The 24,481-nt window shown below is 40.6% G+C and overlaps 2 protein-coding genes across 6 annotated transcripts; one reads left to right on the forward strand and one right to left on the reverse strand.

The window, feature by feature from the left end:
- The first annotated feature begins 1,055 nt into the window (after nt 1-1,055).
- Nucleotides 1,056-15,023, forward strand: LOC121517819 (glutamine-rich protein 1-like). Of its 3 annotated transcripts, none has more exons than XM_041799870.1 (12): nt 1,056-1,190; nt 1,978-2,263; nt 2,357-2,449; nt 2,705-2,845; nt 2,941-3,729; nt 3,817-3,994; nt 4,147-4,301; nt 4,423-4,537; nt 5,500-5,608; nt 7,084-7,232; nt 7,332-7,422; nt 14,292-15,023. In XM_041799870.1, the coding sequence occupies exons 2-12, from the start codon at nt 2,009-2,011 to the stop codon at nt 14,476-14,478; spliced, it is 2,262 nt and encodes a 753-aa protein (XP_041655804.1). In that variant the 5' UTR covers nt 1,056-1,190; nt 1,978-2,008; the 3' UTR covers nt 14,479-15,023. The 3 variants fall into 3 exon arrangements, with proteins under 3 accessions (XP_041655804.1, XP_041655806.1, XP_041655805.1); XM_041799872.1 differs by having other exon boundaries at nt 2,941-3,717; XM_041799871.1 differs by having other exon boundaries at nt 1,063-1,294.
- A 148-nt stretch (nt 15,024-15,171) lies between these two features.
- On the reverse strand, nt 15,172-24,063 carry LOC121517820 (receptor-type tyrosine-protein phosphatase V-like). 3 transcript variants are annotated; one of them, XM_041799873.1, is made up of 11 exons: nt 23,988-24,063; nt 23,441-23,532; nt 22,023-22,122; nt 21,850-21,940; nt 21,685-21,761; nt 21,454-21,588; nt 19,507-19,629; nt 19,098-19,258; nt 18,835-18,970; nt 16,429-16,490; nt 15,172-16,330 (listed from the first exon to the last, which is right to left on the reverse strand). In XM_041799873.1, the coding sequence occupies exons 2-11, from the start codon at nt 23,443-23,445 to the stop codon at nt 16,120-16,122; spliced, it is 1,101 nt and encodes a 366-aa protein (XP_041655807.1). In that variant the 5' UTR covers nt 23,446-23,532; nt 23,988-24,063; the 3' UTR covers nt 15,172-16,119. The 3 variants fall into 3 exon arrangements, with proteins under 3 accessions (XP_041655807.1, XP_041655808.1, XP_041655810.1); XM_041799874.1 differs by lacking the exon at nt 23,988-24,063 and having other exon boundaries at nt 23,441-23,679; XM_041799876.1 differs by having other exon boundaries at nt 16,219-16,490.
- Nucleotides 24,064-24,481: the final 418 nt, after the last annotated feature.

The following is a 24,481-nucleotide window of genomic DNA, read 5'->3' on the forward strand; positions in this document are numbered from 1 at the left end:
TTCACTTTTCCACACCAGTCTCTTGCACATTGCAGTTTTCCTGCCTGGGAATCAAAATGGCTTACCTGTTTCCTGATTGTGCATAATAGCGCCAAACCCAGTGATGGAAAACATGGCAGCCCCAGAAATACTAGTATGTAGCAAAACTATTTCAATCACCCCATTGTTGCTGGCTGCTATATCAGCACTGATCTTACTGTAAATGCCAAAAATGACTTATATTTTAAAAGAAAAGACAGAAACTAATACAATGATATGTTAATTAGACAAATATATTTACTTTATCTGAGTTTATTTGACAATCTGGTCCCAAAAGGTTTGCTTAGAAAAAAGCCAGCCCATGTTCAAATGTAGTTGATTTCACAACTCTGCCACGCTGAAAGTCCCTCGATGCTGATTGGTCCTGTCACTTTCTAACTGTGCCCAAACGGTTCAGAAGGGAGCTTTGCAAGACGGATTCGCCACTGAGAGACATGGAAAAGGGCATATCCATCTGCTTTGCAAGGTTATGAGGGAAATTTCCTTGCAAAGTAAATGTGAACGCAGCATGGAGAGAAGACCCAAGTGTTATCTGTCAGCATCTACAAAAACAGACTTATATGTATAACCATCGCCCAATAAGAACAACTGAAACAGCCAACTTAATATATTACGTTGACATCTGAATAATTGGTGTGTTAAAATAAATATTAGCTAAAGTGTTGTTGAAAGATTTGGTTATAGCAAGTGTGCAGAGTTTGCTTTGGTTTTGGGTGAAAGGGGCTGGCACACGTTATCATGGGGCCCTGAATCCCTAGTGACACCCCTGTCTCCTCGAGAGCACCACCCAAATACGCCGCGCATCTCTCTGGGACTACCTTAAAAGATTGAGAAGCCAGTGAACCACTAGGAGCCTCTGCCTGGTATAACCGGGTTTTAAGGTGGACTGATATCTGCCCAATCTGTTCGGCTATTTTGCCCGTGTGTGACGCCTTTAAAGGGCTAGCCGACAACTCCCAAGCATCGCGGTATCATGGCGGTGAATTATCGCGACAAGACGACAGAGTTACAAATCGCTTGCTTATTGGTCTGGAGGTACTGTTGTAAGATGGCGCCCAGCGAAATATGAGTGGTTGAGAAAAAGAAAAGCTAATAGCTTGCCATCAAGAGAAAACCACACAAAATAAAGAACACAGCAGTCTCGTGGAAAGGTCAGTAGCACTTCACCCGCGTGCTCGTTGGAAGAAGAGCGCTGTTTCGAGGGTAGAGAAGCGCTCGTGGGCGGCTCGAGCCTCGGCCCGGTTGAGGAAGAGAGGTAGCTAACGCGCCTGTTGGTGTTAGCTTGCTAGCTTATGAGATACCAGAAAATACAGTATTTTAGCGTTAACGACAGCAGAGAGCAGCGCCCGTTTATACTGCTTCCTGCATAGATGCAAAGTACCTTCTATATTCAGCATAATCCGCACATAATTGCGTTGTTACACCTTGTTAAACTAACCATTGGCTTGGCTTTATTTACAAAAACACGCGGCTAGATAGCAAGACACCTGGCTAACCTAGCTTGTTGTGTAATCAGCTGTTAGATTAGCTTTTATAGAGCCATTGCACCACGCACATAATCGTAACCTGGCTGTTGTGTAAAGCTTGCATGTTTTCATTATGCAGCACTTTCCCCTGCAGCTTGAATACTGCATCGGATTTGGAAAGTGGCCGCGCTTTTGTCCCTGCTCGTACACAGACAAATTAACCCTTTCCTATTTCCATTTCTGTTCTGCCACTGGACATTCATCTCTAACCCTAACCCTATCTCCATAGTGCAAACTAAAAGCTACAAACAGATCTCACTGCAGCATGTGCTCCTTTTTATCAGTTCTTAAATTCAGTCCTTATATTTATTGTAGACGAACTTATTTATGTCAATTATTATTGTTTGGCATTCATAACTTTTCTAAATATAAACGTTGTTTCTAATTACAGTACATTTTTACTACTCTCCAGGTCCCCCTCACAGAAGTTATTGTTGGCAGCAATGAATAACTCACTGGATGGTACAGGCTCCTATGAGGAGCTTGTGAGGCAGAAAGCTCGGAGCATCCCTCAGCATCGCATGAAGGAGTTCCTTGAATCCTTGGCTAGCAAGGGTCCAGATGCCCTGCAAGAGTTCAGCCAGCAGAGCGGAGATACTACAACTACCACCACTACAATGGTCTATCAACAGGAGGCTAACTGCATCTACACAGACAGCACAGAGGTGGCAGGGTCATTGTTGGAGCTGGCTTGTCCTGTAAGTTCAAGCACACTGAAATGCCACAAATAAACTGGTAAAAGAGGACTTCTCCTTACATAAAGCTTTGACAAATGTTGTCCTCTCTTGCAGGTTCAGGTGCAGGTCCAGCCGCAGCAGCAGATACAGGAGTCAACGTCTCAGCAGCAAACTGTACAGCAGACGACAGAGCAGCAGATAGTGCAGGTTTGTATTTTCTCCACTGTCATTTGAATTGTATTTATCATTAAACAGCCTTCTGCTTTGCTTGCCTAGTTAACCAGTATTTGATTATTTTGGAATTACCAAAAGTTACTGACATAATGCAGAAAGTTGCAACATGTTATTGTGTCACCATGTTTTATTTAACCTTTCACAAGTGTTAAAGATACAAGTCACATGGAAATCCATTTTTGAATAAATTATGCTACATTTAGCTAAGATCATCTTATCTGTTTTCAGGTGCAAATCCAGGGCCAGCAGCAAGGCCAAATGCTGGGCCAGGTCCTTCAAGTGCCCTCTGGCTCCCATCAACAGCTTCAAGGTGTGACTACTGCACAGCTGATACAGCCCGGGGAGCTCACAGAGGAGCAACAACAACAGGTATATCTTCAAAAAAATCCTGGTTAGTTGCTTATTTTGTCATCAGACTGAGTTTAAGTTTACTTACTGGTTAATTCTTCTCCCATGTGCTAAAGCTGCAAGCTCAGTTGGTGGCAGCTGTTGCAGGAGGACAACAGATTCAAATCCAGACAGTTGGTGCTCTCTCTCCCACCCAGCAACAGGACAACACTGAGAGGAGGGTACTGGGAACAACCGTTGCCACATCGCAGGGAGCAGGCGTCCTCCAGCCGGCCAAGAAACGCAAGGTTGACATGCCCATCACTGTGTCCTACGCCCTGCCTGGTCAGCAGGTTGCAACAGTCCTAGCTATCCCACAAGGACAGGGCCAGCAGCAGAGCTACGTGTCCCTACGGCCAGACCTTCTAACTGTGGACAGTTCCCATCTTTACAGTGCAACAGGTACCATCACCAGTCCCACAGGAGAGACCTGGACCATCCCGGTCTATTCCGCTCCCGCTGGTTCTGGAGGCCGTGAACAGGTCACACACATTGCCATCCCCCAAGAGGCCTATGGCACAGTGCAGGTGGCTGGGGCAAACACTACAACAATGACCACAATGCCAACACAGGTTACTGTCGAGAACGATAAGCTGAAAAACCCAGCCAGCCAGAGTCAGACAGCACAGGCTGTTTCCAGTATAACAAGCTCTGGAGGAATGGGAGGCCAGGAGGAAGTGGTGCACACACTGGCTGCAAATACACTTTTCCCTGCCCAACTAATGAATGGAAACATCCACATCCCAGTGGCAGTACAAGGCTATTCCAATGCCACACAGTCTCTTATCTGGGATCCACAACAGCAGGTGCTGCACACACAGGGGCTAACGGGGCAGGATGGGCAACAGCTGCAGGTAATAACACAGGTGATGTCTTTTGTGATGGCAAAGTATACACATAAAACAAAGATTTCTTTTAGCACTAGGTAACAAGGTGTGTTTGTGTCTGTGCAGGGTCAGACAGTGGTAGCAGAGGTAGACGGTCAAGGCCAGCAACAAGTGCAGGTGCAGGAGCTGCTTCTGCCAGCAACTCTGAAGCCGGAGGAGGGACTGGATGTGTGGCGGCTTTGGGCTCAGCGGAAAAATGCAGAGATGGACAAATCAGATAAAAATAAATTGGCACCAATTGGCCGTGAGTGAACAAAACACATTATAATAAGTGTTTAACATTGTGTTATTATTGACTTACTCATGGATATTGCTATTATAATGTAAACAATGACTGTTTTCTTCTGTCTAGTCATTTGCTAATATGTGTGAGTCTGTTTTGTGTGTTTGTCTCAGGGCGCCAGGCATTGCGTTTCCAGGAGGACTTGGTGTCTTGTGCTGTAGCTGAGCTCTGCATGGGTCTCTCTTTGATGACAACAGAAGCTCGAGGGCTGGAAGGGGAGTCGTATGAGGCCGATGTTCTTTACTATGTATTTCTGTGCATACAAAAAGTAGGTTTACTTTACACACATGCTCTCTGTTCTCATCATGAATTCAAGCTCTGTTGGTGCATGGATTTGATGTGGCAGCACTGTCTGACGTCATCTTTCCCTATCAACCTTTTTCCTGCAGTATCTGTTTGATAACGGTCGTGTGGATGATATTTTCTCGGATCAGTACTATACCCGCTTTGCTCACAGCCTGCACCAGATCCTGGATCCTTGGAGACCATCTGTTCATCCACTTGGTAAGGGCAACATTTTTTTTGTCAAAACTAGAATTGGCCTGCATTGTGAGCTTGACTTTAATCAAACTGAGGTGGTTAGGAGTTTTATACATAATCTGATACTCATTTTTACCTAAATTGTTCAGCTGCAGTGTGTCAAGTGTAGCCTAGCAAAGGCTGATATTAAAATGAGATAAAATAGTTGGTCCCTGTCAGGAGCTCACTGCTTGGACAAAGCTTTTTAAGTTTCCTATAATGTCTGTAAGCTTTTTTTTTTTTTTTTAAAATCTTTTAAGATTTATTTTTTTGGCTCTGATGCCTTTATTTGAGATGACAGTGGAAATGTTTTTTTTTGTTGTTGTTGTTTGTTTTTTTTTTTTCAGGATATATTTATGGCCTTTATATGCCTTTATTTTTTAGAGAACAGGCCAGTGAATAGAAACAAGGATGAGAGAGTTGAGGTGAGACATGCAGGAAAGAAGCTACAGGCCAGACTCGAACATGGGGCGCAACCTAACTGCTAGGCCATCTGTGCCCAAGGAGCCATGGTTTTTTTAACCCCAAAATATAGCCTCTGTAAATGGGTTTAGCCTAACTGCTAGGCCACCAGAGTGCCATCTTTTTGCTTTTTTGCTTTTGAATTCATAACATTTACCAGTATAGTACAGCTGTTCATAGCACAACAGTGTTATATGTGGCTTCCTTCTTTTTTGGTGCTTTTTCTTTGAAATTTTGAGTTCAAGAGTGTGATAAATGTAATTTATATCTGTTCTGTGTCATATCATGATCAAAATTTAAGACCAAGAAGACTGATTTTGAGATTGACTTCAGGTTCAAAGCTAAAGCTGTAGTTCTGTTGGTGAATCATCTGTTACTTTGACTTTCATCATGTAATTTTTTTTTCTTGTTACTTATAATGTTTTTGCTGCTAATTATATATGATAAACTGCCTTGCAATCAAATTTTACTCTCTTTTTTACTAGGTTACGTTATCCCTAGCCATGTGACAGAGGAGATGCTGTGGGAATGTAAACAGCTGGGAGCCCACTCTCCCTCCACACTGCTCACAACTCTCATGTTTTTTAACACCAAGTAAGTTTTGCCTCTCTGAGCATTGTTTACAGTAAAATCTGGTGCATAATATGCACTTTTAATACCTACTTTTTCATTAAAAGTAGATGCCCTCCTATATACTGATGCAACTAATATACAAGTGTAAAATGCTGATATGTGCTGTCATGTGCTAGTGCAGCCACCACCATCACACATTGCACACAACCTCATGCTTTTGAAAATTCACCCCCATTCTGTGTCTTGCAAGCAGCTGTTTTACTGCTGAAAAGGTTCAGGCTGACAGTGCCGCTTTTTAACAGCTTTTCTCTCTCAAAAGGTCATAATCCATTTAATTAAATGGTGGTATACTATGACATAAATAATCCTTGTGGAGTGATTGAAAACCTACAAAAGTGGGCTGTTGGTTTGTACTTCACAACTTTCATCATAGGCTGAGAGCTCAACTATCATACCTGTTGCTAGTTTGGTAACATTACTTGCGTGGTGTGAAAAGATGGTAGAAGATAAAGCTAAACAGCTGACAGACACTGCATGTTTTAGACTATGGTGAACACAATATGAATTTTTACCTCCGCCAAGGAGGTTATGTGATCGGGTGGGTTTGTTCGTTTGTTAGTTTGTTAGCAACATAACTCTAAAAGTTGTTGACGGATTTTGATGAAATTTTCAGGAAATGTCAGAAATGGCATAAGAAAGAACTGATACGATTTTGGGAGTGATTCGAATCACAGGCTGGATTCAGGAATTTTTTTGAAGGATTCTGTACTATTGGGAAATAGGGCTAATGGCGGAGGTCTGCGCTGTTACCACTTTACACCAGGAGATGGTGGACATGAGTCACTTCAATCCAAGCAGCATTTTTTGGTGTGTATCTATTCAAAGTTTTGGAGTTTATAGAGTTTGAAAGATGCACGCCCGGTCGAGGAGACGAGTTGGAGCGTAACAGAGAAAGACAGTGAAATGTAGCAAGAATACTCACAATGCTGGGGGGAATAGAGGAATATTCACCCTCTGCCATAACTTCCAGTTGTCCAGTGAGACCATGGGTGAGACTGTCAGTGCATCTGTTGGCACCAGCAGGCAATGTCTCCACCATGACAGCCCACCTAAAGCGAAGCCAATGCTTTGCCTCACCGTGTTTCCACCCCACCAGGGAGGGAGTAATGCCGTGGGTAATACCGGTGAATGCTGTGGTGGGGGGAGCATGGGGATAGATCCAGGAATTTTTTAAAGGATTCTTCACTACTGGGAGATAGGGCTAATGGTGGAGGTTTGCGCTCTCCTAGTGCTTTTCTAGTTAATTTAGCAGTCAATTAAATTTTTTCCCGTCAGGGTGACCCCCTTAAAATCATTCATCTTATACACCTGTTTGATTTAAAGTCCAGATTCTGTGCTGCTTCAGTCATTATCTGTTAATAGTTTTTCTGTACTGATTAAACAGCATGTCTCAAATCTGTCATCCTTTTCATTTGTAAATGATTTCTTTTCAACAGGTATTTTCAGCTGAAGACAGTGGACCAGCATCTAAAAGTTGCCTTTTCTAAGGTTCTCAGACACACTAGGAAGAGCCCCAACAATCCTAAAGACAAGAGCACCAGCATCCGATACCTAAAGTCAACAGAGAGGTTCATAGGGCAGAAAGGTTAGAGTCCACATGAATTTGATTTGCTCCCTGGTGACTGAAAATTAATCCTGGAAGAAAAATAAGTAACAATTTTATTATTTTATTATTTCTCTTTAGTTACAGATGACATGTATTCAGAGCAGCTGGAGGACCCAGAAAACCCACTGAGATGCCCAATCAAACTCTACGATTTCTACCTCTTCAAATGGTAAATACAAAGTTTAAAAAAACAACTGATGTGATTCAGTTGAGTAATTTTAAGTAATCCCTTTAGGAGCAGCTACATCAGAGCAGCTTGTAAATTTGACAAAAATAAAACAACACATTACACACAAGAGCTAAAAATACAAAATTTGACCTGAAAAAGAAAACTGAAAAATTGTATTGATAAATAGACTGAATACAAACTACAAGATCAATCTAACAGAAAAATTTAAAGATTTGTGGTAGTTAAAGGTTTAAAAGTCTGTAAAGATGTATAAAGTCTGAAGCCTAAGACTCATTTAGTGATCTGATTGTGGAGATGATGATCGGTTAATGATTGTGGTTAATTTTACAAGCAGGTAGTGCACAACAATTTCCAGATGGCAATAGAGAAAATTTACTTGAAGCACATGTTCAGTAAAATACCTTGAGCCTTCTGTAGATCTGCTAGTTACATAAGGAATTCAGATCTCATTGTTTCACAACAATAATCTCACAACAGATTTTAATGATATTATTCAGGCTGTTTTTGTCCATAACTGAGAGGCTGTGAAACCAACAGATTGAGGGAAAAACAATAGAAGACTCTCAATTAAAACGGCAGGATTACAGGATAGACAGCAGGAGTTCAGTGAATTCTCTGTTGTCCTCTCTTCACAGTAGTCTTAGTGTTGACATCGACTTTAAATTTGATCCTAATACGCACCCAAGTAGTAATATGATCCAACAATTTCCACATTTGTCAATGTCCTGATTTGGTTGCTGCATCCCTGGTTGTTGCTTTAACGCTGCGCGCTTACTGATGTTCAAGCAGAAATGGATTTTCTACTTCACAAGAGAAAAAAGTGATGGGGTAATGAATTAGACACTGAAAATGGTGAATTTTATGAATAAAGGATTTCAAGCAATGAGCCTGACTCTAAAATAAAACACAAAGACAGTGTGGAACACAGAGTATTAAAACAAGGACAGAAATAGCAGTAAGAGTTGATTTTAGAGAAAATCTGTGAAAAAAATGAGTCCATAATAGGGGTGTAATGATCCATCAATCTATATCGATAGATCAATTGGTTGATTAATTATTCCATCAAAAAACGGAGAGGGAAAATGCATTATTTCATGCCCCCTTTGATACACTTATAGAAGTCCACTGTCTCTAATAGATTTATAATGAACTTTAGACTCACCTCTTTCTCTCTTGTTATGTGACTGCTCATAACAAGAGTTGACATTAAAATAAAACTTTGTCACAGCCTCTCCATTGATCAAGATTGCAGTAAATCAGACATGTCAATTCATCACTTTAACATCACATGCCACAGATTGAATGTCATTAAAATCTCATAATTTCTTACAAACTACAAATGAACTAAACATAGCAGAAAAATTAAGGAAATTTGTGTTTGGTTGATTATTTCTTTGTTGTAACATTGCTTCTTGGCAATTAATCTTATACCGCTGGAAAGCCTGTTTATTTCCCTTTTAAATGGTGCAACATTTGTAAGGAACATGCATTTGTGGGATGAGCAGCAGAGCTGAGTATTAGGTTGTTTCCACCCCGCGGTATGGCTCAGTTCGGTGCAGTATGGCACACATTTTTTTGTGTTTCCAAAGAGCAAAAGTTGGAAAGGGTCCCAAAAAAATGACCCATACCGTCCCACTTTTTTGCACCCTTCTGTAGGGGTGCCAATCTTGCCTATCCATACCAAAAAGGTGGAGCTACACACACAACAATAGGGGCTGCCCTGACGTCACGTCAGCGCACGACTCAGCTGCTCACCTCCGGGCTTCAAACACGGATGTCTGTGCTGTTAGAAATGGGTGAAAATGGGGGAAAAATGGACTAATATCTGCCTAAATGGGAAGCATTTGGACTTGACAGAGATCCAAACTGTTTCCTAGTCTATGGATATTGGTATCTAGCCACAAATCAAGTTTCCTGATGTTTATCTGGACCTGATTTTAAGTACACAAAGCAGAGCCCAAAGGCTCACATCAGCCGGTTCCATCTGTGATGGATGAGAAACTACATTAATGCTGAAGTTTTGTGAATACGAAGCCCTAGAAAAGCTCATTCTCATCTGTAAAAATTCATTAATTTAATTCTTACATTAGGTAACCTGTGAAAACATCACTCTGTGGTTGTTGAACGGGCTCATAAAACTTCAGGCTGCAGACTATTTTAAAACGAGATCAGCGCACCCCGGATTTCTGACTTAATCTAGCTTGATTTTAACACCAGCTGAACTTTTACTTTATATTTAATGCGGCAAATTCTAACAGTACAGCTCTAAACTTTCATATTTTGTCGTATCATCTGTTCTAGACTAGATGTATTCACATATTAATGTAGTGTTACGACTCAGACCGTCTCTGTACACGTATTCCATTAGCTGAGGATCTGTACTGACAGTGGTTAAAATCATTAAAATCTAGTTATTTTTTTAAAAACCACTCTCAGCCGAAATAAGGCTGTTTACTGCTTATTCCCGACTGATTTCTGTCACTCATCCTTTCTATAACTCTGAGGCTGGAACAGCTGACTCGCGCTGTCTGTGACTTCACATGCATGCTTTTACAGCCCCGCCCACCCAAGTGAGAGCACAGGTGTCTTTGGAAACGCGAACTATTTTGGGGTTTATCATACCAAACCATACCAAACCAAACTAAATCAATCCGGACCCCCTGATGGAAACATGGCTTATGAGGGTTGCACCCATTAAAAATGTGCCAAATCTTCTCTGCCAATGCCAAACAGCTTATTCTGCCATTGACTCTTGTTTGGTGTTTGGTGGATTTGATGATTGAAGTTTGAAGAAACAAGACATACTGGCAATTTAACAATTTATTCATTTAGTAAACAGGAGCCTCAGTAGCATGTGGAAGAACCATCCACAGCCAGAACAGCCTGGCACCTCCTCCTCATGCTGGCCACCATCCTGGTCACACACTGCTGTGGGATGGCATCCAAATCATCAACCAGCATTTATCACAAGTCAGCCAACGTGGTTGTGTTGGTCACTCTGGCACAAACAGCATGCCCAAGCTGATCCCACAAGTGCTCAGTGGGGTTGAGGTCAGGACTGCTGGCAGGCCATACCACCCTCTCCACTCCCAAATTCTGGAGGTAGTCTCTGATAAACCCCGCTCTGTGCGGGTGAGGGTTGTCGCAGGCGAGGGTTGTCGCAGGCATTGTCATCTTGGAGGATAGAGTTCGGTCCCAGACTGTGGAGATATGGGTTTGCCACTGGTTGCAGAATCTCATCTCGACATCTCTCTGCATTGAGATTGCCTCCAATGACGACAAGCCTTGTTTTTCCAGTGAGGGAGATGCCGCCCCACACCATCACACTGCCTCCACCAAAAAAATTTACTCTATCAGTGCAGCAATCAGCATAGCATTCTCCATGTCTTTTTCACACTTTGACCCTACAATCCAACTGCCATAGGCAGAATCTGGACTCATCACTGAACATAACGTTCCTCCACATGTTCAGGTTCCAGTGTACGTGTTGCAGACACCAGTGCAAACAGGCCTGACAGTGAAAGGCAGTCATGGCAGGCCTCCTGGCAGCCCTATGAGACCAGAGATTGGCAGTGTGCAGTCTGTTCCAGATCGTCTGGGCAGAAAGCTGTCGGCCATATCTGGAACTTGGCCTTCAGTTTGGAGATGGTTCTAGGGCTCTCTCCAAACAATGCCACAACTTGGTTTTGCAGAACACCAGCTTGAAGTTGCCCTATCGCACAGGCCCTATCCAGATCAGTCAAACGGGTCATGCTGATTCTTGGAGCAGACACCGACTAACCACTGTAGCAGGGCCCATGCTCACAGGTCAGCACCTGATTGGCAGCACCTAGGGGTACCAGAAGCTCAAAACAAGAGTCAATAGCAACAGCAAAATAAGCTGTTTGGCACTGGCAGAGAAGATTTGGCACATTTTTCATGGGAGTAACCCACATACTCAGCTCTGCTGCTTATCCCACAAACGCATGATCCTTAAAAATGTGGCACCATTTAAAAGGGAAATAAACAGGCTTTCCAGTAGTATAAGATTTATTGCCAAGAAGCATTGTTACAACAAAGAAATAGTCTACCAAACACAAATTCCCTTACTTTTCTGCTAAGTTTATATGCTACATTAATAGGCCCCTATGTAAAGTATGAAGGGCTTATATAGAGTAGAAAAACTATTTAAGTTCACATGTGAGTAAATGTGTTTTAGAGGAAAATCTTAAATTGGAAAACATAGTCTGAAAGACTTTATGATGATTATAAAACGTTTTCAGAAAAAGTACATAGTGGGGCTTGAGAGTGATAAGAGTACATGAAAGGAATTAAAAATGTTGCTACTGTAAGTTTTTACTGTTTTAAAATCAACATGTTTTAACACAAATGGCCATATTATGTTCCCAATTGAAAGGTAATCAGCAGCCCTCAATTTAAAAACATTTAATGCTATTATATACAACTGCAACACAACAAAATGTGACCGTAATGAAACACATTTCTTTACTCTTTTTTAATTTATAAAACCCAGAATCCTTTCAGTGATTAAATTGCCAATAACTCGTTTTTAAGTATCAGTGTGAAATTTGTGCATGAAGTCGCTTGGTATCGATAGCTGCCTCTAATGTTTAATTGTACTGTAATTTTAATGTGGTAGATTTTGTTATATCTGAAAATATTGTATCATTGCCTGAAATATTGGCATTGTGTTGTGTCATTATGAAACAGGAGATTCAAACCTCCAGGGTATAAAGACCCAAACCATTACTGTAGGAACTTGTATTTACAAGATTAGGTGTGGTACATCTGCAAGTGTATTTGAATTATTCTATGACAAATGCAAGCATGAGTATAGGCATAGCCAGTGCAGTTAGTCTTTTGTATCAGACTTCCAAAGAAAGAAACATACCCATTTAAGGGCACATAGCAACTAAACAGTCGCTGAAAATGTCCCGAAAAATGACGACAGTGAAATCATGATTCAGGGGAGAAAAAGGTGTTCCCGTTGTAAAGCTTCTTTTTTAACTTTTGTTTTCATGTTATTGACATAGGATGTGGAATTCAGGCTGTCCTCAGTGTTCTCAGAACACAGTTGCTAGGCAACTGACAGAAACATGAATGCTGTATAACTCTTCCCTGTTCGTCTTTTGAAAGCAGTGAATAATTTTTGTTTTCTACTTTTTACCAATTTGGAAATAAAGGTGCAACTTATTTTCTACCTGAAGGCGGTTGTAATGTCTGAGTGCTTCACAACTCATGACATGGAGGAAAAAGGCTCCTTTTAAAAAGCACAGGATTTATCAACTGTTTTAGCAATCCACTAATTTTTCAGATAATTTTGAAGTGATAATACAGATATCTGCTTGACCCAGCTTTCCTTTTTTGCTGCCCTTCGTAAGACATGATTTTGATAAAATCTCTTTGGGTGTGAGATTTTAAGGCAGATAAAACATGAAGAAATCATCTTTGCTTCTGACAGTCCCTGGCTTTTCAATAATAGATTTGGACATGATTACATTATGGGAAAAAGGAACCAGCTGATTAATCTCTTAGTGAATTTTATTTTTTCATTGCCCGGGCAGATTATCCAAAAGCTTTTGCCAAATTTTGAGCCAAGGCCCGATGTGGGCCTTTATACGTAGGATGTGACTGGTTATTCCATCTTTCTACATCAGAAACTATGATGCACAACAGATGCTAAAATACAGTCAAACATCCATACTGTTAAAGCCTTAAGAAATGTAAAGATTCACTGGCACAGACAGGCATAGCTTTGCTTGCTTTTATCAAGCACTTAAGTTTTGTTGTGAGAAATCATATATCAGAGCACTTGAGCTAATGTCAGTAAGTAATGCTTTCCAGAACTGAAAGCTCTTACTGAAAAAACCTGGTATTCCAAATTAGATTTATCCCTGTCTTATTACATCTTAGAAGATGGTCTGTGGCTTGAATTGTACATTTCAATACTTAATTTGAGAACGGGAAAAAATGACTCAAGCTCTTTTTTTTAAATGTGAGAGGGATGCCAGAGGGCTTTTTTGTCATCGAACTGTTTATGTAGGATAAAGGATCATTCATTACCTACTATAATGATGTGTAAAAAAAAAAAAAACACAAGCACAAAAATAAAGTTTCTGGCTGACATTTTTTTTAATAATAAAGCATGTCTTTTTTTAAAAGAATTTTTATTTCCAAGGAAATATAGCTGAGTGTTAGATCATGCAGGACATTGAAGTCATACGCCCAGCAGTGATCAGCTGACAGCCGGTTGATCCCAATTATCGCCTCCAAACTCCCACAGCCAATCACAGCTCTTTCATTTAAATATGCCGTACTTCCCACTAATCCCTGCTTACATTTGTGCTGATGCACCACGCTGCTGCTGGCAAAGCTTAACCTCCTCCACCTCAGCCTTCTCCTTTATAGCATAAGGCTTGTTGCACCCTCATATTCAGATTCACAATACTGTGAATTAATTTCTTTTGAATTAATTTTGTTGTTTTTAGTACACATTGTCATAACTGCATCTATCCATATGGGGGTTTCTAGCTATGCACTCCCTGGAAAGTTGGAGCACGACACTTGTTTAACACTGGAGCATCTTTTGAGCAGAGCCTTCATGAAGTAAAATTTTGCAATAAAATGGTTAAATGTATGATGAGTGTTTCTGAATTAATTTGGGGTTGACTGCAAAAAAAAGCATAGGGCTCTGTCTTTTTGGCATATTTCTCACCACTGTGTCATGTACAGGAGTTTTAACAAACTTATACTGAGAGCAAAGAATCTAACAGCCTAGTACTTTGACATCTGGTAAATAAATGCTTCCTGAAAGCGCACTCACATTGTCATCTCTGCTCTTCTCTCAGTCCACAGAGCGCTAAAGGTCGTAATGACACCTTCTACCTGACTCCTGAGCCCGTGGTTGCTCCCAACAGCCCCATCTGGTACTCCACTCAACCCATCCCAAAAGAACAGCTGGAACAGATGCTGGCCCGCATCCTCGTTGTCCGTGAAATCCAGGAAGCCATTAACATGTCGGAGAGTGTGCACTAGAAGAGAACAATGAACGGACTAGACTCTTCCTCTCTCTCTTCACCCAGCCTTTGATTGCTCAATTTCAGTAGTTTTCTATTCTCTCACACCCTCCTGTGGTCTTTAAGGGTGGCATGTATATGTTTATATCCATTATGTGTCTGCATATCTTACACATGGACTGTACATACACATACAACTGACACAGATATTACTTGGTCTTATTGAGGCAATCTGTCTACCATTACCACAGTTTTTTCTTTTGTTTGGCCAAAGGATGTAGTGTCTAATCTTTTTTATTGGACCTGAACTCTAATTTAAATGTTTTAACTGTTGGTCTTCCTGAACCAATAGTCTGGAACAGTAGTTATTTTTCCTTTTAATCTGTAATATATTTCATTTATATATTTTCACTGGGGTCGGCCTGCGCTATGCTGCTTTTCCTAGACACAGCTCTTCTCTCCCTCATCTGCCTTTCTCACTGTTGAGTCTCAGAGTGAATACCTTTGTGGTATTAAGACTGCAATATGTAGCCAAAAATCGGCTAAAAGTTCATTTTCAACATGTGTGTATTTTTCTCTTTCTTTGACTTCACTTTCATCCATCTCAAGTAGAAATCAAACACTGCAAACTCTGGGGATGACTTGCTTTGTTAGTGAATGCTGCTTGGGCTGTAGTGCCCCCCTTTGGACTAGCTGAGCGGCATTAAACCACATCAGGACACAGACTTTCTCGCAATACGTTGTCATTACATGACATGCAACCACTAGCACTTGCCACAAGGTGGAGATGTGTTAGAGGTAGGACGATGCTGACTTCTGCTGGAACCAACTTCCCCCAAACTCACCCGATGAGGGATCTATTGTAATATACATGTTTATTACACAACAGATGAAAGACTAAAAAAGTGGGTTAGCCCTTAATGTTCTATAATGTATTATACTCATAGCTCCTTCATGTACTGTAAGAGGTTTCAGTCATCTAAGGAGAAAGGCAGTGCCTGTGTGTTTTTGAAACATGACCTTTTTTGTACAGCCACTACACCATGTGTCTGCCTTTGTAGCATCTCTGCTATCAACTCTGCACATGCATCTTTACATACTAACATACTGCATTGTGTGATATATAATGATGCACAGTGAGTTTTTCAGAAAAAAACTGAATAAAAGTCATCTCACATCATTTTACCAGGCAAACAAAGTCACAAAATTGAATTTTACAAACATTGTTTAAAACAAGACAAGGTATATCTGTACACAGCAGGTCATTGTGGTTAACGGTGTCTTTTTCCATTTATAGGGACCTGTCTGACAAACTTGTGTGCTCCTCAGAATTTCATTTTATGCACAAGTGTCAGCCTCATTATTGTTCCCATGAATCTCAGGGTAAGTGATTCACAGAAGAGAAACCAGTTCAACCTGACTGACAGTCGCTCTCCTTAATCTTTCCCTCTGGTAACAATAGGAAGTGCTGTGTCTGTGGTCTTTTTCCAGCTTGTATCTGCATGTTGTCAGGCCAGTTTTCTGCCTGCAGGGCCCTGGTCACAGAACACTGCAGCATAGCTGCAGCTTTTGCCCTTCCTGTCCAGGTGCAGGTATGAGGGCATTTTGGGGTCTTTTTCCCCCATTTTCATGCATGTATTTTCACTTCCATTTGGCGAGTTCAGGAGTTGTGTGAACCTGGATTGAACGCCAATGATGATGGCAGTAACCTTCTCAGTAGGTTCCCAGGATGTAAACTCTGCCTTGTACTCTGGGGCTGCCGATGATGGTGGTGATGTTGCCGCCCTGCTTGGTTGCCCCGTCCTGAGGAGCTGCTGGGTCGCTCCTGACTGTGGCGGCTCAGAGTTGAACTGGCTCCCTGAGGTTGAGGGCTAATGGAAAGGACAGGGCAAATAATTCTAACAAACCCACAATACTAACACTTAAATCTTTGTTTCCTCTCAGTGGGTGCTAATTTCTGTTTTCGTACCTTTGTGATGTTCCTCCATAAAGCCAGTGTAACAGACACTGATGGATAAATATGTACTGCTCCTGTGTACACACAAAAGAATGAGCAGGTGATGAGGATACTGCATCTTGAAAGTGAAATGTTGGCACACATTGTTTATGAGTGAGGTGAAAACAAATTTACGAGTAAGTCAGCAATGAAACACATACCAGTGGATTGCACCCAATTCTTCATTAAAGAAAGTACAAATGTGGGCAGTTCAACCAAAAAGTATGTAAGCAAACAAGTAGTCTTCAGGAAGTAAAATTTTACTTCAACAGTATTATCTGCTCTACTGTTACAGAATCTTAAACATTTGGTCCATCACTACACTATGGAAGCTCAAAGCAGACATAGCCATTTATTTTATACTGCTTTGATGCTAGTAATTCAAGATATTGATTTTTTCATTACATTGATTTAAAATTGCTCTTTTTTGAGGATAAAGTGTTGAATTTCTCAAGATCTTGAGATAAGTACTCATTAAATTAACTCAGTACAAGAAAATTAGTGTTTGTTCCCCAAGATAGGACAAAATCTTCAGAAAACACCCAAAGTGTATGGCAGTGTATTAGGGCCACTAAAAAAGGAGGATCAGTTCATTTAAATTAAAAAAAAAAGTTTAACATTACAAAATCATATATTTTATAAGAGAAACAAAACTTAGAATACTCTAATTTGAGATGCACAAAACTTAAAAGAAGAAAATGAAATTTTCAAGTTGAAAAGTGGTAAATTTCAGTGAACATTTTTGTGATTATTAAATCAAAAATGACCCTTATGTGGAAGGAAATCAGACTGGGTGAAGTCATTTGCCTTACTCAATTACAACACTGAAGAGCCTTAAAGATACTCTTATCTGGGACTGAGCAATTAGGAAATACATGCGACTTTAGCCCAGATTCATCACATCATCATTACTATCTAGACTTTCAAGAAACATTTCCCTTAACTGGGGTGATTCTGAACATTCAACAGGATTGAAGTTATTTGGCACCACCAAAAACACATTGTTTTGAAAAAGAAATGATGCTGTTGGACTTCCTGTTGGGATTTAGGCATGGGTCCAAGAGACTTTTTTTGTAGGTCTGATAATGACCCATATGCACACCAAAATCCTAAGCCTAGGGTGAAAGGTGTGTTTACCTGAATGTTTTTCATGTAAAAAGTAAAAGTCAGAGGAGTGTTCATCTGGCAGAAGGGGGCACTGTGACAAAATAATGATATTTGCATGGGTGCATTGGGCATCAGTGTGCGGTCACGCTTGTGAAGTCTGGTGAAATAAAAGTAAAAAGTTACAAGGCACTTTTTTTTTTTTTTTTTGCTTTTTCGCTGCAAGGAACACAAAGTAGTTACAGTCTGTGCTCCTATCACAGCCCAGTCCTAAGGTAAAAATCCAAGCCACTGATAACTTTAGATCTCAGTCTTGTCTAGTTTGCACAAAAAAGTTTGGTGTCAATCAGATAAAATCTCTCAGACTTGTATGTTCAAATGTGCAACCAGCCCATCGGTGAAAACTTGAAAATTTGACCTTTAGCTGTTTGTAGTTTTAGAGAATCGTCCCATGAGACTATTTTGGTCGTCTGGATCTGATACATATGTGTTCTGAGTTTTATGCCTGTAGCCCTGTCCCCTATCTCCTGTTTGGGGCCCATACACCATGGACTTGCACAAAACAACTATCAGATAAATCCACACTGGGAAAAAAAATTCTAGATAAATTTTGTGACTTTTTGAGCATGTTAAAACTCCCAAAATTTCATTCAAATGGCCAAAATAATTATAACACTTCCTCTAATTTCAAGAAGGTCATTGAACTGAGGTCAGTGCTTAGGCCCTAAATATAAATTAAGAGTATTCACTTCTGCACACTTATCCACAATTGTCCAAACAAGATACTTTGAGCAGCTCAGCCTAGCATCCACATAAACAGCGTTTCCTGCTATTTCCAGAATTTTCCTGACAGTCTGTGCTAGATGCTAGTATCCTCAGATTTAGCATACAGATGTAAGGCATTAAAACTCAACTAAGAAAGCCATTGAGCTAAAAATGTTGAACTGTTGCTGCTTTCTTTTGCTTTTAAGTTCATTTTTTCAGCTCAGTTTTGTTTTTCCTTTACTGTATGTATCTACTATTATTGTCTGAGCAAAAGTCTCCTCCTGCTTTCTTTTAACTAGCTGACATATCACTTAGAGTGAAACTTGGCTCAGGGAAATGAAAACAAACAGTCAGTGTGAGCTGGAATCTGACCTAGTGACACTAAACTAAAGTATGCCTGATAATCTGGTTTGCATCAGTGTTGGCTTTATTGCAGACGTGAGTGAACATCTTACAGTTTAAGGTTTCAGACTTCCACCATCTCTGCATGTCTGTGTCTGTACTACTGACCAGATTCTGAACCATCCACATCCGATGTAGCCGCAAGTCTTCCACAGCTGCTCGGATATCAGGCTTGATGCCCCTCGCACAGAGCTGCATCAGCCACAACAGTGTGACAAATGTCCCCGAACGACCGACACCTGCACTGAAACACAACGAGGTAACACGACGGGTGAACTTCTGTTAACTCTCCACAGTAAGAACAGAACTCAACAGGCACGTTTTAATAGAAACATGACATTTTTGTGGAAGACAGGGAGAAGATGTCTGACCTGCAGTGCACCACAGCTGGCCCTAAGCGTGGTATGGTTTGCAAATGCTGCCGGACATGTTCGGTGAAGATACAGAGGGAGGATGGGTTTTTCGGGACGCCCCGGTCAGGCCAGGTAGGGTAGTAGTAGTGTGTGATTATCCTGTCTGTTGGACAATCTCTCTGCAACACAAATCCACACCTTTCATTCAAACACAAACACATATTTCTTTTATCTTAAGGAGCCATGGGCTGGATTTGTACCCTGGCTACCTGCCTTGAGTAGCCTACCACATCCTTTTTTGCATGGGCTGCACTGATATAACCTATCCCTGCTACACACTTCCTCTTTGACTGATTGTTTGTTGACACAGTGCAGACTGAAGACAACAGCAGCAGTCAGGAAAGATGGATGCGTCTTTGTCTCTTACCTGTCTGAGGTTAATGGTGGTGATGAAATAATCTGGACCATGTTTACGGGTCAGTGTCGTCACTTGGATCAGTCCGTGATAAACTGTCCCTCGATTCAGAGGCCAGTATTTGTCACACAGCACCTGCGCATAAAGATATAAGAGAGGCAAGATCAATCCTTTAAGGAGAATATACTGAGATTACCACGTATTTAAAGATATATTTCACTATTAAATGGGCTGATATGCTTTAGCCACCATCAACAGGGTTGCTGCTTAGCACAAAGACTGGGTTCATCGAGGCCCTGTGATAGTCCAGGGTGCACCCTGCCTCTCACCCAATGACAGCTGGGATAGGCTCCAGCATGAATGATTTTTCCTCAGCTTGTAGTTGCTCTTTTCTTATTGTGCTTGCTGATGATACCAACATGATTTTATGTCACAGTGGCTTACACACTATTATGAGTTATGACAAGCATCATGCTAGATTAAATATCAAGTATGTTTTAACTTCCCCAATGAATAGTGAGTATTTGTTATCATTGCTGAAAGCAGGATACAGCATGTCTTTGCTGCCCTCCATGGGCCCACCTCCCCCCATGGGCAGCCTATGATGTCAGTTTCTTGGGCTCTCGAGACAAAAATTGGAAAAATCAGTGTTGTTATCCTGATAAATCAATACCTTGACAAAAGAACAGCATGCTCACCAAAACCACACTGCCATCCTTTGTAATGCGATGACATGACTTCCTCTTTTTCTGTGTAGCTGCTGGGAGGCTTTGCCACATGGACCTCTGCACTATTGTTTTTGAGCACATGCTCATTTCCTTGTCGTGGGAAGCCAAGCCTAATTTTGTGCAAACCCCCTTTTTCCTGTCTTGCTGCAAAGCTAAGGGAAGCTAACCACCTCCGGGCTGTAGATTCTCTACTCACGTAGAGAGGCAGCTTAGGCCTGCCTGCAGAATTGGCTGGGCTCCTGAAAACCCACTGAATGGGCCCTCCTCAGTTTTGATTGACTGATAATGTCAATACATGTATGTTGGACCAGTAGCATTGGGGGCTCACAGTTACCCCTTTTTGGGTGCTGAAAGCTGTTTTTGGATCTGATGTTAAAATAGTTTAATTCACTTTTCAACCACTTTTTTAATCACCCATTTTTGCCACTAGTAACCATGTTTTTTGCCACTTTAAAGGCCCTTTTCCAATTTGAACAGATTTTTGCCACTTTTGCCACATTCAACTAATTCAAGCCACCTTTTTCTCTTTCTGCAACATTTTTCGAAACTTTTCACATTATTGTTGCTACTGTGAAGGCCTTTTTGCTACTTGTACCATTTTCGCCCATTTGTTGCCACTTTAGGTCCATTTTTGTTGCTTTTTGCCACATGTAAGCCACTATTTGTTGCTTTTCACATTTTCCTGCCACTTAAAACCAAGCATGGCCTTTTTTTTTCCCCCTTTTGATCGATTTTCACCATGTTTTGCCACTTTTTTAAAGATCACTTTTTGCCACATTAAACCTATGTTGCCACTGCCCATTTTCACAACTTCATGCTATGTGTAACCAATTTTTTGCCACTTTTTCAACGTCTAGCCCATTTTTGCTAATTTTTGCCATAATTAACCAATCTATTTGCAACTATTTGCTCATTTTTACCACTTTTTTTATGCTAATTTTTATTGCTCTAAAAAGAGTGATTTTTATGAAGTTGAAAAATAAAATATGGTTCTCACAGCTTAACTTTAAAATGGATTATGATCTCACAGACCTCCATGGGCCCCCCATGTGGCAGGGTCCTAGAAAAAGATCTCCCCTTTATCCCACCTTATGAGCGGCCCTTCCTAAAAACTGTTTTATGGATCCATTAATATAAGAAAAAATATTCTGAAATGTTTTGAATAAAAAGGGATAAAGAGCATGCTCACTAACACACACAAACACACAGAAGCTGATATTATCTTTCTCACTGTGTCCTTGTGTTTCAGCGCTGTCACCATGATGATTATCCTGACATTTTGCTCCCACACCATCCTCCAGAAGTCAGCCATGGTGCTAGGTAAGGGTCCCTGGGTGCAGATGAAGTCTCTCTCTGATCCTCCACCCTGAGTGCAGAAACACAACATTAAAAGACACAGGAGGGGAAAACAAGATGAAAATAAATAATAAAAACCTTTAAGATGAAGTGAATCGGCCCTTACAGGAACAAAATTAGCGTTGATGTAGTCGGTGTGTGGATAGGAGTTCTGAACAGATAGCCTCACCCGACAGTGGTCATCTAAAGCAGGCGTTGTCAGAAATAAAAATTTAGAAAAGAATCACACAAACATGCCAATCTGCTTTAGTATGAAGACTTCTGTACTTACATGGTAATATGTAGGGGTATCTATTCTTCTCTCTGTTGGCCTCCAGGTCGCCCGCTCTGGTGGGGAGGTCTTTGCCAACATCATTAAGGTCCTTCACAAAGCCAAAGCACACATTAACACATTAAGCATCACTAATCACTAATCTAAGTTAAAAGTTAGTTTTCAAACATTACCTCAAACTCCTGTTTGAAGCCTCGGTTGTCGTTGGCTGCGAGTGTCTGGCAGTGAAATTGAAACTCCTGTTGAATTTGTGCTCTTGAGAAAGTTTGCACCCTGTGAAACAGAATTAAATCATCTTTACACCAATACAGCACCCATACATCAGGGACTTTCAGGTTTGTGACATTTTTCTCCATCAATTAAAAGGCAAGGCCAATTAAGTATTGATTTCGGTGTGTCAACACCTCTATGAGCATGAACTTTCCAACTCATTTACAGTAAACACTGGCACAAAATTACCCTACTTTCCCCTTCCTGCTGCAATAAATACTCACAAATGCACCAGCCTTGAAAAGAGATATTAATATATGTGATCTGTTGTCAGGTTTGAAGAAAATTTTATGTACAATAAATAATCAAATATGCTATTTTGATCTTCTAATGAATGGTTGATTTAACTTTCTGATCATTAAGTTGTACTTTAGTTTGGAATGCTCTTAATTTTATTGAGTGATTTCTGATTTCTACTTCATTTTCACCATTTAGTTTAGGCTACATAAAAGAAAGAATATACGTGCAAAACAATTTAACAGCACAACGTATGGAATCCAAAATGATTAAAATAATAGATTCAATAAACAACTCAAACAAATTCAGTTATAATTGAACTATAAGATTGCTTTATTGCAGTTTTGAGTATCTAACAAGCTGCCTGTCTTTTAACCATCCTTGTTCAGCCTGCATGATACCTTGTGTGAATTCTGGGTGTGACTTCTTATGCCTTCTATCACTGAATATGGACCCAACATTTTCCAAAGTAACTAGACACTAATCCTGATCATCAAGGTGAATCAGAGATAACAACAAAAAGCTGTTACACCTCTGTTACAACTCAAATGGGAAATTGTGATTATTCCTCTGCCTTTTATTTTGAAGGGATGGGAGGACAAAGGGCCTCAGGTATTGTACCCTAGCATACTTAACATGTTTAGCTCTGTATTGGTATTTACACCAAATAAAGGTGTTCAGTTTTGTTAAAGATGACAGGACATGGCCTTATACACTTTAAAGTATCCCTGGAGGAGCCTTAACATCACTAAACATTGGTTATAGTTTCAGGGTGTGCTGTTAGCTGCTGGTTAACAGTGTATCCTACTTTGAAGTACATGCACAGAGCTCGAGGTGAATTCCTCTCTAAATAACTGCCTATAGTGGTTAGCCACTTTGGTTAGCCGCTGGTGGAAATTTGTTCCTACGTCTGCTACCATCACTGGAAGCTTTGTCCATCAAATCTACAATAGCACACCCAGGAATAAGGTGAATAAAGATGAAAATATCCAGTACTGATCTATGGATCAGGCTTTTCAAAGCAATGTAAAAGTATGATATAATTGTTATTTTCCTTCGATGCTACAAGTCATTTTCTCCTTACCTCATGTCTGTTTTGCAGTCAGCCTTGTGCTTTAATGAATTCAGCCTGAACTCTGGGTGTGCAGTTTACCAAGGGAATTTCACTGCTGATGCCTTAAAAAAGAGAGGTAATAAAGTAAACTGCCCTTAATGTAAATCCAAAAATCTTCTGATAAGTGGTGATACAAAGTTGAAAAGCTTGCAGAATGGTCTACCTGATGTTTGTTCCTCTAAACAGAGAGAAAAAAAACTGAAAAACACACACATGCTAAGGGGAAAGAAAAACATCTCGTGTTACATAATGTTTGCTCTTGCCTTAAAGCTGTAAATGACACTTTTTACCCAATTAGAGAAAAATATTCCCCCAATGTAACTTAAATGTTCTTCCTCCTGTGTTGTTTTGATTGTAGATAGTTGCTGACAAGACCAGGCCAACACACTCAGCACAAGTAGTACTGACACGAAAAGAGCGAAAACCTGCCCCAACAGGTTTTTAAACCACAAACACCAAGAGGAAGACAAACCACGGTCACAGAAGCTTCAGTGCCATATGTTTGTTTCAGGATTACCTTTTTAAATGCTGCTGTGTTGGTTAAAGATGGCCAGACACTGAAGTAAAAGAGTCCGAGGCTGCACTGCTCCAAGCCATCTTAAAGTTGTCTGGTTATAATTAAAGACTTTTTTTCTCTTTCCACAGAAGAGTACGTGTAATGGGTGGAGACAGTGGGTGGAGAGAGGAACTCTTAAGCTCTGGGAGGGATGTCAGGATCTGATGGCCTCACCTTTTCTGTCTGCACTCTGCAGTCTGCACACCTTGAGAGAAGTATTTTCCACTGCCTTTTCAGTCCATGTAACACTGGAGCCCTTCTCATTCTTGAATCAAATTCAACTCATATTCACGCTTTTATTTATTTATTTATCTATCTATGATAATTTTTTTTCTAAATGCTGGATGTTGACTCCAGGTTCCATTTTAGAGCTTAACTTTTTAGTAATCAGTGAGTTTAAAGTACCTTTGAGGTAAGTAGTTTGTTGGCGTTTTCACACATGTACAAAACTAATG

Source organism: Cheilinus undulatus, linkage group 11 (assembly GCF_018320785.1).
Source record: "Cheilinus undulatus linkage group 11, ASM1832078v1, whole genome shotgun sequence".
NCBI classification, from domain to species: domain Eukaryota; kingdom Metazoa; phylum Chordata; class Actinopteri; order Labriformes; family Labridae; genus Cheilinus; species Cheilinus undulatus.

Coding starts and splice junctions, on each gene's coding strand:
- LOC121517819 (XM_041799870.1), top strand. CDS start 2,009: ATGAATAACTCACTGGATGGTACAGGCTCCTATGAGGAGCTTGTGAGG. Junction 2,450..2,704: donor CAGAGCAGCAGATAGTGCAG/GTTTGTATTTTC, acceptor ATCTGTTTTCAG/GTGCAAATCCAGGGCCAGCA. Junction 2,846..2,940: donor CAGAGGAGCAACAACAACAG/GTATATCTTCAA, acceptor CATGTGCTAAAG/CTGCAAGCTCAGTTGGTGGC.
- LOC121517820 (XM_041799873.1), bottom strand. Junction 21,941..22,022: donor GCTTCAAACAGGAGTTTGAG/GTAATGTTTGAA, acceptor GGCTTTGTGAAG/GACCTTAATGATGTTGGCAA. Junction 21,762..21,849: donor ATACCCCTACATATTACCAT/GTAAGTACAGAA, acceptor CGCCTGCTTTAG/ATGACCACTGTCGGGTGAGG.